The sequence below is a fragment of the Salvelinus fontinalis genome, unplaced genomic scaffold (genome assembly GCF_029448725.1).
Source record: "Salvelinus fontinalis isolate EN_2023a unplaced genomic scaffold, ASM2944872v1 scaffold_0359, whole genome shotgun sequence".
NCBI lineage: Eukaryota > Metazoa > Chordata > Actinopteri > Salmoniformes > Salmonidae > Salvelinus > Salvelinus fontinalis.
This window is the reverse complement of record NW_026600568.1, coordinates 114,912-131,039: the sequence shown is the minus strand read 5'-3', so window position 1 is coordinate 131,039 and position 16,128 is coordinate 114,912. Positions and strand designations below refer to the sequence as shown.

The 16,128-nt window shown below is 43.5% G+C and overlaps 2 protein-coding genes across 2 annotated transcripts in view; both read left to right on the top strand.

Moving 5' to 3' along the window:
- The window catches only part of LOC129845751 (zinc finger protein 135-like), a 69,916-nt gene extending 62,758 nt beyond the window's left edge, over window positions 1-7,158 (top strand). Inside the window, exon 2 of the mRNA XM_055913651.1 lies at window positions 3,823-7,158. Within this exon, the coding sequence (XP_055769626.1) occupies window positions 3,823-5,135 (1,313 nt within the window). The 3' untranslated portion in view covers window positions 5,136-7,158. The remainder of the gene's footprint in view (window positions 1-3,822) is intronic.
- Window positions 7,159-9,487: 2,329 nt separating this feature from the next.
- Window positions 9,488-14,951, top strand: LOC129845758 (uncharacterized). Its single transcript, XM_055913657.1, has 3 exons — window positions 9,488-10,055; window positions 10,852-13,656; window positions 14,934-14,951. Exons 2-3 carry the CDS (start codon window positions 12,727-12,729, stop codon window positions 14,949-14,951), a joined length of 948 nt encoding a protein of 315 aa, XP_055769632.1. The 5' UTR covers window positions 9,488-10,055; window positions 10,852-12,726.
- Window positions 14,952-16,128: the final 1,177 nt, after the last annotated feature.

Genomic DNA, 16,128 nt, shown 5'->3' with positions numbered 1-16,128 from the left:
TTCCAGGTTGCTTATGAGTGCATTTCACACTTCTTTGGATTATAATTGTAAGGCTCGTTTGAATGTCCTGCTTAATATAATGTTTGTGTGATCATCGCAAATCAACCGCTTTGTATTTAAAAAACCCTTCAACCAGTAAAATGCTCTTTGTCTAGCTTTTCCATCAACCTGACAATGAGGGTTTGTACACTGTTTGCCAAATTGTCCCATAACTTCACATAACAACAAATATACCTGTAATGAACGAAGAAGCACTTTAGTTGTTGTTGCATGACATACATAGTGTACTCTAGGACCCATAACAACAACATAGACCTACTGTAGGACCCATAACGTCACCTAACAATAACATAGACCTACTGTAGGAGCCATAACTTCACCTAACAACAACATAGACCTACTGTAGGAGCCATAACTTCACCTAACAACAACATAGACCTACTGTAGGACCCATAACAACAACATAGACCTACTGTAGGACCCATAACATTACCTAACAATAACATATACCTACTGTAGGAACCATAACATTACCTAACAACAACATAGACCTACTGTAGGACCCATAACAATAACATAGACCTACTGTAGGACCCATAACAACAACATAGACCTACTGTAGGACCCATAACTTCACCTAACAACAACATAGACCTACTGTAGGAGCCATAACTTCACCTAACAACAACATAGACCTACTGTAGGACCCATAACAACAACATAGACCTACTGTAGGACCCATAACATTACCTAACAATAACATATACCTACTGTAGGAACCATAACATTACCTAACAATAACATAGACCTACTGTAGGAGCCATAACTTCACCTAACAACAACATAGACCTACTGTAGGACCCATAACTTCACCTAACAACAAATATAGGAAAATAGCTCTGTGTGTTGTACAATAGCCTATCCATCAAGGAACAGTTCTCTACACATTATGAGCTAAGTATCTCCGTGTCCAAACAGACTAACGAGACCCTACTGTAAATCAAGCAGACAATAACATTATAAACATCAATTTGTTAGGGATGTTGGATCCAACATGGAGCACGGCATAACTGTCTTTACCAGAGTAATGAATGAAGAAGCACTTTGGTTTTTGTTGCATGTCGTGATGTTTGTCATTTGACTGTCATTTAGAAAATTATTTCCTGGATCAGCTGATGATAGTTGAACATGTGACTAACTAAACAGCTACAGTATTAAGAATTATGTGTAATTATTGAAGAACTGCGTTAATGACAGTATCCATTTGGGTGTTGTCAATAAAGTTAAGGTGACTCTCGATTAGAACCATTGAATTTAGCAAATTCAAATGATTTGGAATTTCTGTGCCCATGAAAACTGTTTTCCAAGCGTAATATAAGGAAACTAAATGTTACTAAAACTGTAAACTAAAACTGTCCTAACAGGACAATAACCTAAACCACAAGGCCAAATCTACACTGGAGGAGCTTACCAAGATGACATTGAATGTTCCTGAGTGACCTAGTTACAGTTTGGACTTAAATCGTCTTTAAAATCTATGGAAAGACTTGAAAATGGCTTTCTAGCAATGATCAACAACCAACTTGACAGAACAGGAAGGATTTTAAAAAGAATAATGAATATTCACATGAAGATCAGTCTCCTATTGGATGATATCACGACTTCCCATCAAGCCCTTGAAGGCCTTACTATGACATCACTCACTCCTTCTAGTTTGCAGTTGTCTAAAAAAACACTATTTTCCTCAAAACATTTATTTGTTTCCCTTTAGTGTGTTTATACTTTACTGTATTTATATATCACTTTTCAACAGGAAAAGTTAAAATCACTGGAGGACGTCATGAACAATTCCTACATTTTTTATTTTTCAACTTTATTTAACCAGGTAGGCCAGTAGGGAGGTAGGGAAGCTAGCAGGTAGGGAAGCTAGCACTGGAGTAATATGATCAAATTTCTTGGTTCTAGTCAGGATTCTAGCAGCCGTATTTAGCACTAACTGAAGTTTATTTAGTGCTTTATCCGGGTAGCCGGAAAATAGAGCATTGCAGTAGTCTAACCTAGAAGTAACAAATGCATGGATACATTTTTCTGCGTCTTTTTATAATTTGATCATTTTATATTGTATAATTATAATCCAAAGTAGTGTGAAATGCACTCATAAGCAACCTGGAAATGGAGGCTACTCCCATGAGTTTTCCCCTATTCACATTCAGAATACATTGTGAAAAACTAAAATCTTTGCTCACCATTTTTGCTCCAGGCAGATATACTACATCCATAACTAGTGGTTTCCTCATTACCAGATATACTACATCCATAACTAGTGGTTTCCTCATTACCAGATATACTACATCCATAACTAGTGGTTTCCTCATTACCAGATATACTACATCCATAACTAGTGGTTTCCTCATTACCAGATATACTACATCCATAACTAGCGGTTTCCTCATTACCAGATATACTACATTAATAACTAGCGGTTTCCTCATTACTAGATATACTACATCCATAACTAGTGGTTTCCTCATTACCAGATATACTACATCCATAACTAGTGGTTTCCTCATTACCAGATATACTACATCCATAACTAGTGGGTTCCTCATTACCAGATACACTACATCCATAACTAGTGGTTTCCTCATTAGCAGATATACTACATTAATAACTAGCGGTTTCCTCATTACTAGATATACTACATCCATAACTAGTGGTTTCCTCATTACCAGATATACTACATCCATAACTAGTGGTTTCCTCATTACCAGATATACTACATCCATAACTAGTGGTTTCCTCATTACCAGATACACTACATCCATAACTAGTGGTTTCCTCATTAGCAGATATACTACATCCATAACTAGTGGTTTCCTCATTACCAGATATACTACATCCATAACTAGTGGTTTCCTCATTACCAGATATACCACATCCATAACTAGTGGTTTCCTCATTACCAGATATACCACATCCATAACTAGCGGTTTCCTCATTAGCAGATATACTACATCCATAACTAGTGGTTTTCTCATTACCAGATATACTACATCCATAACTAGTGGTTTCCTCATTACCAGATATACTACATCCATAACTAGCGGTTTCCTCATTACCAGATATACTACATCCATAACTAGTGGTTTCCTCATTACCAGATATACTACATCCATAACTAGTGGTTTCCTCATTACCAGATATACTACATCCATAACTAGTGGTTTCCTCATTACCAGATATACTACATCCATAACTAGTGGTTTCCTCATTACCAGATATACTACATCCATAACTAGTGGTTTCCTCATTACCAGATATACTACATCCATAACTAGTGGTTTCCTCATTACCAGATATACTACATCCATAACTAGTGGTTTCCTCATTAGCAGATATACTACTTCAATAACTAGTGGTTTCCTCATTACCAGATATACTACATCCATAACTAGTGGTTTCCTCATTAGCAGGGAGGAGTTTCTACAATCAAGTTGTGTTGCATCGCCCTCCTGCCGCAATTTTAGCAACACAGAAAGGGGCCTATATTGGAGACCAAAAGTCGTCTGGCTCACTTCTTAGAGTATCAACAACATGAATAACTTATTTCAAGTCTACAATCTTAGATGTTACTACTAATGTGAAAACAAGACAAAATATGACTTGTTGCTCATTTTAAGACAATTGTCAAATAATTTTAACATTCATTACAGACATCAATTGTTGTACAACATCATGGCTATGCTGTTGGCATCACCTTTTACAGTGGATTACCGCTGTTGTGGGCCTTTAATCATCTGTCTGACTTTGTTGTTCACACAGGAGAGATACGGGACTATCGTGGATCCTCTGGGGAGCCTCAACAACCTCATGATGCTGTAGAGGCAGAGAAGAGTCTCTCCAGATCAGAACACCTCAAGAAACACCAGCAGAGATCCACAGGGAAGGGAACTCACTGCTACTCTGACTGTGGGAAGAGATTCACCTCATCAGGCATTACATTTCACCAGAGAACACACAAAGGAGAGAAATCTTATAGCTGTGGTCAATGTGGGAAGAATTTTACTACATCAAGCAAGCTGACATTACACCAGAGAACACACACAGGAGAGAAATCTTATAGCTGTGATCAATGTGGGAAGAGTTTTACTACATCTAACAATCTGACTCTACACCAGAGAACACACACAGGAGAGAAACCTTATAGCTGTGATCAATGTGGGAAGAGTTTTACTACATCAAGCAGTCTGACTGTACACCAGAGAACACACACAGGAGAGAAACCTTATTGTTGTGGTCAATGTGGGAAGAGTTTTACTACATCTGGCCAGCTAACATTACACCAGAGAACACACACAGGAGAGAAATCTTTTAGCTGTGGTCAATGTGGGAAGAGTTTTGGTCGATCTGGCCACCTGACATCACACCAGAGAACACACACAGGAGAGAAATCTTATAGTTGTGGTCAATGTGGGAAGAGTTTTGGTGCATCTAGCACTCTGACATCACACCAGAGAACACACACAGGAGAGAAATCTTATAGTTGTGGTCAATGTGGGAAGAGTTTTGGTGCATCTAGCACTCTGACTGTACACCAGAGAACACACACAGGAGAGAAACCTTATAGTTGTGGTCAATGTGGGAAGAGTTTTGGTGCATCTAGCACTCTGACTCTACACCAGAGAACACACACAGGAGAGAAATCTTACAGCTGTGGTCAATGTGGGAAGAGTTTTACTACATCTAGCAATCTGACTCAACACCAGAGAATACACACAGGAGAGAAATCTTATAGCTGTGGTCAATGTGGGAAGAGTTTTGGTCGATCTGGCCATCTGACTCTACACCAGAGAATACACACAGGAGAGAAACCTTACAGCTGTGGTCAATGTGGGAAGAGTTTTACTACATCTAGCAATCTGACTGTACACCAGAGAACACACACAGGAGAGAAACCTTACAGCTGTCGTCAATGTGGGAAGAGTTTTACTACATCTGGCAATCTGACTCTACACCAGAGAATACACACAGGAGAGAAACTAAATAGCTGTGGTCAATGTGGGAAAAGTTTTGTTCGATCTGGCCAGCTGACGTTACACCAGAGAATACACACAGGAGAGAAACGTTATAGCTGACAAGAAACAAAGATCTCTGATCAAAGGAGTTATTTCGTGATATCAATGAAACGATGTCACAATGTAGAATGTTTTAACATTGTAGAAGGAGTATTTTAATGATGTCACCATGTAGAATGTTTTAACATTGTAGTAGGAGTATTTTAATGATGACCTTATCGTTTGCCCTGTTCAATTGATTGCAGCATGATATGTATATCAGCCTCAGGGGGAAATCCAGGCTCTGAATTGAAAGAGTACTATTTATGAGATTTAACAAAATGTGACTAACAAAAATAGAGTTGTGTTACACTTACCACTTTGGTGACCCACTTGAATCAAAATGCAACACTTCAAAATGTTTAGGTTTTCAATTTATCCCAAACTGTTTCTGCATATTGGTTATTGATTTGGACACGTTAAAACTGTGTTTTGACATTGCGCTATTCCCACTTAGCAAAATGTAATTGAAAAGACGTTGAAAAGAAGGCTATCCCCGACGTCCAATATATGTTCAGTTGTAGTTGAAAGTGAAAGTTAAAAATTTTATTTTCTGGTCGTTTTTTAAAAAATTACTTGAAAACAACTTAATTTCAACGTACTTGCAGCCTTAACACATAGACGCAGTATAATAAATTGGTCTATAATCAATTTTATTAACAATCCTACATCACTCCAGTATTTATTGACTACATTCAAGTGCTAATTGTCTTTATTCCACTACTGAAGAAGCATGACTCAAATCACCTCATATATTCAAACATTCAGCCTGACAAAAGATACATGTTTTATTATTCCATGCCTCACCCTTATTAAGTTAATTATTGCCAATATATATTAACAAAGGGGTGTACATTTGCTTTTGGTAATTCATGTTTACAATTCATGTAACATTTAGTCATAATTATTTATGCAATAAACTGACAATTTTTGGGTACTATTATATTGAAATTGTTATCCTGCTTTTAGAATATCAGGGATCATTCTCAGATGTGCCAACCCAAATGTACTAGAGCAGGACATTGGGGACTGGGCCACGATCCAACAACATGCCTATCGAGTGAACCCTGAAAAGAGAGAGAAGCTCGGGATATTGCAGGAGCTCTTGAAATCAGACATGACTAATACAATTTGATTTGAGTTTTGTCCAAGGCGATGAGAGTTCTAGAAGCTGGTGAGTTTCAGGATTCTATAGAAAGTAATTACATGATTGTATATATTTTTTTCATTTATGTTTTGAGGTTGGACTTTAGCACGTCTAGCTCGTCAGCACGTCAAGCTCGTTAGCACGTCTAGCTCGTTAGCAAGTATAGCTCGTTAGCAAGTATAGCTCGTTAGCAAGTATAGCTCGTTTAGCCCGTATAGCTCGTTAGCACGTAGGGCGCACTGATTGGTGTCACCTCGTTAGTCAGTATGTGTTACACCTGTGCTGGCTTGTCCATCTCGTTAGTGGGAAGGTGTTTCACCTGAGCTGGTCCAGGTTCTATTTAAGAGTGTCTGGCCCAGTGCTCCAGTTGTCTTGATAGATGTGAAGAGTCAACACCTTTAGTTGCTCCACCTTTTTGGTTTGCTTCCTGTCTTTAAGTTTGTTGTAGGTTTTTCTTTTGTTTGTCTCTTCTTGGGCAGATTTAGTGGGTCTCATGGGTGGTGTCTTTTATGTCCCAGTTGTTGTTACTAGTCAACTTTCAGTCGACACCCCCATAGTGTCTTTCAGAACCCCTCCTAAAAAAACAAGCTTATATTTTGGGTTGGATATTGCTTTCAATTCGTGTTTTAATCAATGGCATTTCCTTAGAATGCTCATTGGTCTTTCAGTTAATCTTCTGTTTTTTTTGTGTACTAAGTATTTCTGTTTATTTTCATTGTTTTCTCCTGTGAAGCCATTGTGTTGCATCCATGTCTGAAATGTGCTGTATAAATAAAGATTTGATTTCAACAAATGAACCCAATGACTGACCAATCAACAGACCCTCCATCTTAGAATGAAAAACAGTATCTATCCCACTTTTCCAGCCTGCTGAAGGCGTGGTGGAGTGGGAAACACCACCCCCGGCTCTACCAGGGGCTTGAGGTGGTCTCCCACAGCTCTGCTGGTGGAGTGGTAGACACCACCCCCGGATGTACCAGGGGCTTGAGGTGGTCTCCCACAGCTCTGCTTATGTCATGTTCTGTGGCCTTGCCGTTCCATTTCTTGACTGCCCCTGCAACACAGAAAGAAACATATTTAGTCATATTATATAAAACACTCAAAGTAATGGATATGGAGCATCTATGGACTCAGTTACACCTGGCACCTAAAGGGTGACTTTTGTTATCTGATCACTCCAAGCTGAATTAGGTTCAGATCTACCAGGATGGGCCTTTGACAGTCTGGACGCAGTCAGGTCACCACATATAAATAAGCAATGTAAAGAGATGGGGTTGAATGAGTGGGGAAAAGTACATTCTATACAAATGACCTTCATAATAACAATCAACTAATGCGTGTGTAAAGGGGAAATTAATTTTCCTACTGACTAAATGGGTGAGAAATTACACCAAAACCAGTGGACAATTTGCACTGCTGCTGAAAAACATCACAGCATGATGTTGCCATGACCACCGCTTCACCGGGATGGTTCCGATTTTCTCCAGACATGACACATGACATTCAGGCCAAAGAGTTGGTTTAATCAGACCAGAGAATCTTGTTTGTCATGATTAGAGTCCTTTAGGTGCCTTTTGGCAAACTCCAAGCGGGCTGTCATGTGCCTTTTACTGAGGAGTAGCTTCCGTCTGGTCTCTACCATAAAGGCCGGATTTGTTGGAGTACTGCAGAGATGATTGTCCTTCTGGAAGGTTTTCCCATCTCCACAGAGGAACTCTGGAGCTCTGTCAGAGTGACCATCGAGTTTTTGGTCACCTCCTTGACCAAGGCCCTTCTCCCCCGATTTCTCCGTTTGGCCCGGGCAGCCAGCTCTAGGAAGAGTAATGGTGGTTCCTAACTTATTCCATTTAAGAATGAGGGCGGACACTGTGTTCTTGGGGACCTTCAATGCTGCATACATTTTTTGGTACCTTTTCTCCAGATCTGTGCCTCAACACATTCTTGTCTCAGAGCTCTACGGACAATTCCTTTGACCTCATGGCTTGGTTTTTGCTCTGACATGCACTGTAAACTGTGGGACTTTATATAGACAGGTGTGTGCCTCTCCAAATCATGTCTAATCAATCTAATTTACCACAAGTGGACTCCAATCAAGCTGGAGAAACATCTCAAGGATGATCAATGGAATCAGGATGCATCTGAGCTCAATTTCGAGTCTCATAGCAAAGGGTCTGAATACTTAAGTAAATACATTTGCAACAATGTTTACAAACCTGTTTTTGGTTTGTCATTATGGGGTATTGTGATGTCATTATGGGGTATTGTGATGTCATTATGGGGTATTGTGTGTAGATTGATGAGGGGGAAAATATTCAATTTTAGAATAAGGCTGTAAAGTAACTGAATGTGGAAAAAGTGAAGGGGTCTGAATACTTAACGAATGCACTGTATACCAATGGCAGAGTTTTCTAGCCCTGGCAGAGTTTTCTACCATTGGCAGTTTTGTACACAGTCACGTGATACGTGGTATAGAAAAGTCCAATCTTAGGAGAGTACATGGGAGGCACTATACTGTGTGTCTGCAGGTGTCTATCTGGTCAAAACCACTGATACAGGTGCCCCTCCACCCTCTGGTGGAATGGATCATGTCTACAGAGAAACCTAGATTCAAATACTTAGATTTGTGTGTATTGGGTATATGTTGTGCAATTGTTAGATATTACTTGTTAGATATTACTGCACTGTCGGAGCTAGAACCACAAGCATTTCACTACACCCGCAATAACATCTGCTAAACACGTGTATGTGACCAATAAAATGTGATTTGATTTCGATTTTCAATAAACGTCCTATTTATCAAACGTGCTTTTGGCTGGGGTCAAAATGACTCCAAAGGATTTGAATTTGTTAAAAGTCCATATTGATACAGAAACACTAAACCATGATTTAGATTTAATAAGAACAAGTTGATTGACAAAGTCATGAAAAATTGGAGGAATTGAATGACCCACATTTGGGCTATGATCAAAGAAATGCCTCTGGGGTCAAAATGATCCATGTCAGAAGTATGGTTCAATGCAAATATGTAGTGGGTGTAAAGGTTGTTTTAAACTCTCACTCATTAAACACGAATCAATCAACACATGCTTCTCATTGAACGACTTAATATAATATTAAACTTTTATGAAATAAATGAAAATAAACTTTTGGTTCCTCAACTGCGTTACCCACTCCAGTCAGCAGATGGCGATGTGCGTCTTTTAGGTTCAGGCGACGCTGCCAGTGTGACGTATAATCTAGTGGACGGGACGCTCCTTCAACAACAACAGCTAGTTAGACACCTCGGTAGCGTTCTAGCAAACATAGCTACAACATTCACGCGCTTTACACTGTTTTTGGTGTATATTAGTCGCTGTGTATTAAACACACTTCTGTCGTATGTACTTGTTGGCCCATTTAATTATATATTTACGTTATTTGTCAGCTAGCTTGTTTGCTAAGTTAGCTTAGAACTAGGCTATTCGCTAATGCTAACTAGCTAACATCCCCGATCATGAGTTCACTAAGCTACTCTCCTGATAAAGAAGAGGTCTGCTGGATGGAGAAAGAAGCTTTCGTCAAAGAGGAGGAGGCTGTTACAATACAAATATAAGTAGAGAGTGAGGCTGTTACTGTGAAAGAAGAAGAGGAAGACGTTTCAGTGAAAGAAGAGGAAGACGCGTTCAGAGTGAAAGAGGAAGAAGTAAAAGACGAAGAGAAAGAGGAGGATGCCGTTTTTGGAGTGAAGGAGGAGGAGGGGGAGATTACTGTCACATTGGAGGAAGAAGAGGAGGTTGGAGATCTGTTTAACACCAGTAAGTACCGTCTCTGCAGTCGTTGAACCAATATGCAGTAAAGGGGTTCTACACTTTAATGTTGTTCTGTAGGAATGGCTGAAGCTACACTGTAACGTGTAGAACATCAAGTGGACCATCAACAAAACGTTAACAATTGATCAAATGCATCCAATGACAATGCCTGAAATACTGTAGTCCTCAATATCTCCTATTAGATTAGCCCAATATGTAGTCTTAAAGGGGCAATCAGCAGTTGTTTCATCCATTTTGGGACTTATACATCAATGATATGTACCCATTGTTTCTTTAAGAATTCACTTACAAATGCCTCATGAGCTTAGTTCAACTATCGTACCCCATCAGAACCCAAAATATAAGCTTTTTTTTACTCCAATGTTTGTCAGTAAATATTAACGAACACGGTATATCCTCAAAACATGGTTAAAATTATAATGTTGATATCATGGATGGTTTCTCCAGCCCCACCCTTTAGCTTTTTACTGAAACGGGCAGGGAGTACGCTTTGTTATTGTTTCTACTGCTGATTGCTGCCCCCGTTACTCCTCAAGGTCCAAGGACTGTATGTTATTTTCAGAGGTAGACTGGCTCTGGCAGGTAAAATAGTCAAATATTCCATCTAAATGTGAATCCATTCTCAATTGCAATACATTTCTAGAAACAATAATCGCTGTACTTTCATATCAATTCAGAATAATTTCACACAATACTTTCATATCACATCAAAATAAGTAACCAGTCGCAACGCCCCAAACGGTAAACCAAATTAGTTTCTCGTCATTTCTCCTTCCTTTAGGCTTCTTTTTCTTCTTTGGACTTTATATGGCGGTTGGAAACCAACTTTAAGGTGCATTACCAGCATCAACTGGACTGGAGTGTGGACCTCAGTTCATTTTTCAATCACCCATGTGGGTATATACCAAGACAGTCATGAAGAGGGCACAACAAAACCTTTTCCCCCTCAGGAGACTGAAAAGATTTGGCATGGGTCCCCAGATCCTCAAAAGGTAATACAGCTGCACCATCGAGAGCATCCTGACCGGTTGCATCACCGCCTGGTATGGAAACTGCTCGGAATTGGACCGTAAGGCGCTACAGAGGGTAGTGAAAACAGCCCAGTACATCACTGTGGCCAAGCTTCCTGCCATCCAGGACCTATATAATAGGCGGTGTCAGAGGAAACCCCACAAAATTGTCAGAGGCTCCAGTCACCCAAGTCATTGACTGTTTTCTCTGCTACCGCATGGCAAGCAGTACCGGATCGCCAAGTCTAGGACCAAAAGCCTCCTCAACAGCTTCTACCCCCAAGCCATAAGAATGCTGAAAAATTCATAAAATCGCCACCGGACAATTTACGTTGACCCCCCCACCCCCCAACATTTTGTGCACTGCTGCTACTCACTGGTTGTTTGTTACCTATGCATAGTCACTACACTCCCCTACCTTCATGTACAGATTACCTCATCTAGCCTGTAACCCCCGCGCACTGACTCAGTACCGGTGCCCCCTGTATATAGCCTCCACACTGACTCGGTACCGGTGCCCCCCTGTATATAGCCTCCACACTGACTCGGTACCGGTGCCCCCTGTATATAACCTCCACACTGACTCGGTACCGGTGCCCCCTGTATATAGCCTCCACACTGACTCGGTACCGGTGCCCCCTGTAAATAGCCTCCACACTGACTCGGTACCGGTGCCCCCTGTAAATAGCCTCCACACTGACTCGGTACCGGTGCCCCCTGTAAATAGCCTCCACACTGACTCGGTACCGGTGCCCCCTGTAAATAGCCTCCACACTGACTCGGTACCGGTGCCCCCTGTAAATAGCCTCCACACTGACTCGGTACCGGTGCCCCCTGTATATAGCCTCCACACTGACTCAGTACCGGTGTCCCCCTGTATATAGCCTCCACACTGACTCAGTACCGGTGCCCCCTGTATATAACCTCCATACTGACTCAGTACCGGTGCCCCCTGTATATAGCCTCCACACTGACTCAGTACCGGTGCCCCTGTATATAACCTCCACACTGACTCAGTACCGGTGCCCCCTGTATATAGCCTCCACACTGACTCGGTACCGGTGCCCCCTGTATATAACCTCCACACTGACTCAGTACCGGTGCCCCCTGTATATAACCTCCACACTGACTCAGTACCGGTGCCCTCTGTATATAGCCTCCACACTGACTCGGTACCGGTGCCCCCTGTATATAACCTCCACTCTGACTCAGTACCGGTGCCCCCTGTATATAGCCTCCACACTGACTCAGTACCGGTGCCCCCTGTATATAGCCTCCACACTGACTCAGTACCGGTGCCCCCTGTATATAGCCTCCACACTGACTTGGTACCGGTGCCCCCTGTATATAGCCTCCACACTGACTCAATACCGGTGCCCCCTGTATATAGCCTCCACACTGACTCAGTACCGGTGCCCCCTGTATATAGCCTCCACACTGACTCAGTACCGGTGCCCCCTGTATATAGCCTCCACACTGACTCAGTACCGGTGCCCCCTGTATATAGCCTCCACACTGACACAGTACCGGTGCCCCCTGTATATAGCCTCCACACTGACTCAGTACCGGTGCCCCCTGTATATAGCCTCCACACTGACTCGGTACCGGTGCCCCCTGTATATAGCCTCCACACTGACTCAGTACTGATGCCCGCTGTGTATAACCTCCACACTGACTCAGTACCGGTGCCCCCTGTATATAGCCTCCACACAGACTTGGTACCGGTGCCCCCTGTATATAGCCTCCACACTGATTCAGTACCGGTGCCCCCTGTATATAGCCTCCACACTGACTTGGTACCGGTGCCCCCTGTATATAGCCTCCACACTGACTCAATACCGGTGCCCCCTGTATATAGCCTCCACACTGACTCGGTACCGGTGCCCCCTGTATATAGCCTCCACACTGACTCAGTACCGGTGCCCCCTGTATATAGCCTCCACACTGACACAGTACCGGTGCCCCCTGTATATAGCCTCCACACTGACTCAGTACCGGTGCCCCCTGTATATAGCCTCCACACTGACTCGGTACCGGTGCCCCCTGTATATAGCCTCCACACTGACTCAGTACTGATGCCCGCTGTGTATAACCTCCACACTGACTCAGTACCGGTGCCCCCTGTATATAGCCTCCACACTGACTCAGTACCGGTGCCCCCTGTATATAGCCTCCACACTGACTCAGTACCGGTGCCCCCTGTATATAACCTCCACACTGACTCAGTACCGGTGCCCCCTGTATATAGCCTCCACACTGACTCAGTACCGGTGCCCCCTGTATATAGCCTCCACACTGACTCAGTACCGGTGCCCCCTGTATATAACCTCCACACTGACTCAGTACCGGTGCCCCCTGTATATAGCCTCCACACTGACTCGGTACCGGTGCCCCCTGTATATAGCCTCCACACTGACTCAGTACCGGTGCCCCCTGTATATAGCCTCCACACTGACTCGGTACCGGTGCCCTCTATATATAGCATCCACACTGACTCAGTACCGGTGCCCCCTGTATATAGCCTCCACACTGACTTGGTACCGGTGCCCCCTGTATATAGCCTCCACACTGATTCAGTACCGGTGCCCTCTGTATATAGCCTCCACACTGACTTGGTACCGGTGCCCCCTGTATATAGCCTCCACACTGACTCAATACCGGTGCCCCCTGTATATAGCCTCCACACTGACTCGGTACCGGTGCCCCCTGTATATAGCCTCCACACTGACTCAGTACCGGTGCCCCCTGTATATAGCCTCCACACTGACACAGTACCGGTGCCCCCTGTATATAGCCTCCACACTGACTCAGTACCGGTGCCCCCTGTATATAGCCTCCACACTGACTCGGTACCGGTGCCCCCTGTATATAGCCTCCACACTGACTCAGTACTGATGCCCGCTGTGTATAACCTCCACACTGACTCAGTACCGGTGCCCCCTGTATATAGCCTCCACACTGACTCAGTACCGGTGCCCCCTGTATATAGCCTCCACACTGACTCAGTACCGGTGCCCCCTGTATATAACCTCCACACTGACTCAGTACCGGTGCCCCCTGTATATAGCCTCCACACTGACTCAGTACCGGTGCCCCCTGTATATAGCCTCCACACTGACTCAGTACCGGTGCCCCCTGTATATAACCTCCACACTGACTCAGTACCGGTGCCCCCTGTATATAGCCTCCACACTGACTCGGTACCGGTGCCCCCTGTATATAGCCTCCACACTGACTCAGTACCGGTGCCCCCTGTATATAGCCTCCACACTGACTCGGTACCGGTGCCCTCTATATATAGCATCCACACTGACTCAGTACCGGTGCCCCCTGTATATAGCCTCCACACTGACTCAGTACCGGTGTCCCCTGTATATAACCTCCACACTGACTCGGTACCGGTGCCCTCTGTATATAGCCTCCACACTGACTCAGTACCGGTGCCCCCTGTATATAGCCTCCACACTGACTCGGTACCGGTGCCCCCTGTATATAGCCTCCACACTGATTCAGTACCGGTGCCCCCTGTATATAGCCTCCACACTGACTCGGTACCGGTGCCCTCTGTATATAGCCTCCACACTGACTCAGTACCGGTGCCCCCTGTATATAGCCTCCACACTGACTCAGTACCGGTGCCCCCTGTATATAACCTCCACACTGACTCAGTACCGGTGCCCCCTGTATATAGCCTCCACACTGACTCGGTACCGGTGCCCCCCTGTATATAGCCTCCACACTGACTCGGTACCGGTGCCCCCTGTATATAGCCTCGTTATTGTTATTCTCATTGTGTTACTTTTTATTATTACTTTTTATTTTAGTCTACTTGGTAAACGTTTTCTTCTTCTAGAACTGCACTGTTGGTTAAGGGCTTGTAAGTAAAGCATTTCACTGTAAAGTCTAAGTTGGTGTCTTGACGGATTTGTAAAAAACGGTTTGTCATAAAACACTATACAGTGGGGAGAAGAAGTATTTGATACACTGACGATTTTGCAGGTTTTCCTACTTTTTAAGTAATTAATTTGCATTTTATTCCATGACATAAGTATTTGATACATCAGAAAAGCAGAACTTAATATTTGGTACAGAAACCTTTGTTTGCAATTACAGAGATCATACGTTTCCTGTAGTTCTTGTCCAGGTTTGCACACACTGCAGCAGGGATTGTGGCCCACTCCTCCTCCATACAGACCTTCTCCAGATCCTTCAGGTTTTGGGGCTGTCGCTGGGCAATACGGACTCTCAGCTCCCTCCAAAGATTTTATATTGGGTTCAGGTCTGGAGACTGGCTAGGCCACTCCAGGACCTTGAGATGCTTCTTACGGAGCCAATCCTTAGTTGCCCTGGCTGTGTGTTTCGGGTCGTTGTCATGCTGGAAGACCCAGCCATGACCCATCTTCAATGCTCTTACTGAGGGAAGGTGGTTGTTGGCCAAGATCTCGCGATACGTGGCCCCATCCATCCTCCCCTCAATACGGTGCAGTCGTCCTGTCCCCTTTGCAGAAAAGCATCCCCAAAGAATGATGTTTCCACCTCCATGCTTCACAGTTGGGATGGTGTTCTTAGGGTTGTACTCATCCTTCTTCTTCCTCCAAACACGGCGAGTGGAGTTTAGACCAAAAAGTTATATTTTTGTCTCATCAGACCACATGACCTTCTCCCATTCCTCCTCTGGATCATCCAGATGGTCATTGGCAAACTTCAGACAGGCCTGGACATGCGCTGGCTTGAGCAGGGGGACCTTCTGTGCGCTGCAGGATTTTAATCCATGACTGCGTAGTGTGTTATTAATGGTTTTCTTTGTGACTGTGGTCCCAGCTCTCTTCAGGTAATTGACCAGGTCCTGCTGTGTAGTTGTGGGCTGATCCCTCACCTTCCTCATGATCATTGATGCCCCACGAGGTGAGATCTTACATGGAGCCCCAGACAGAGGGTGATTGACCGTCATCTTGAACTTCTTCCATTTTCTAATAATTGCGCCAACAGTTGTTGCCTTCTCACCAAGCTGCTTGCCTATTGTCCTGTATCCCATCCCAGCCTTGTGC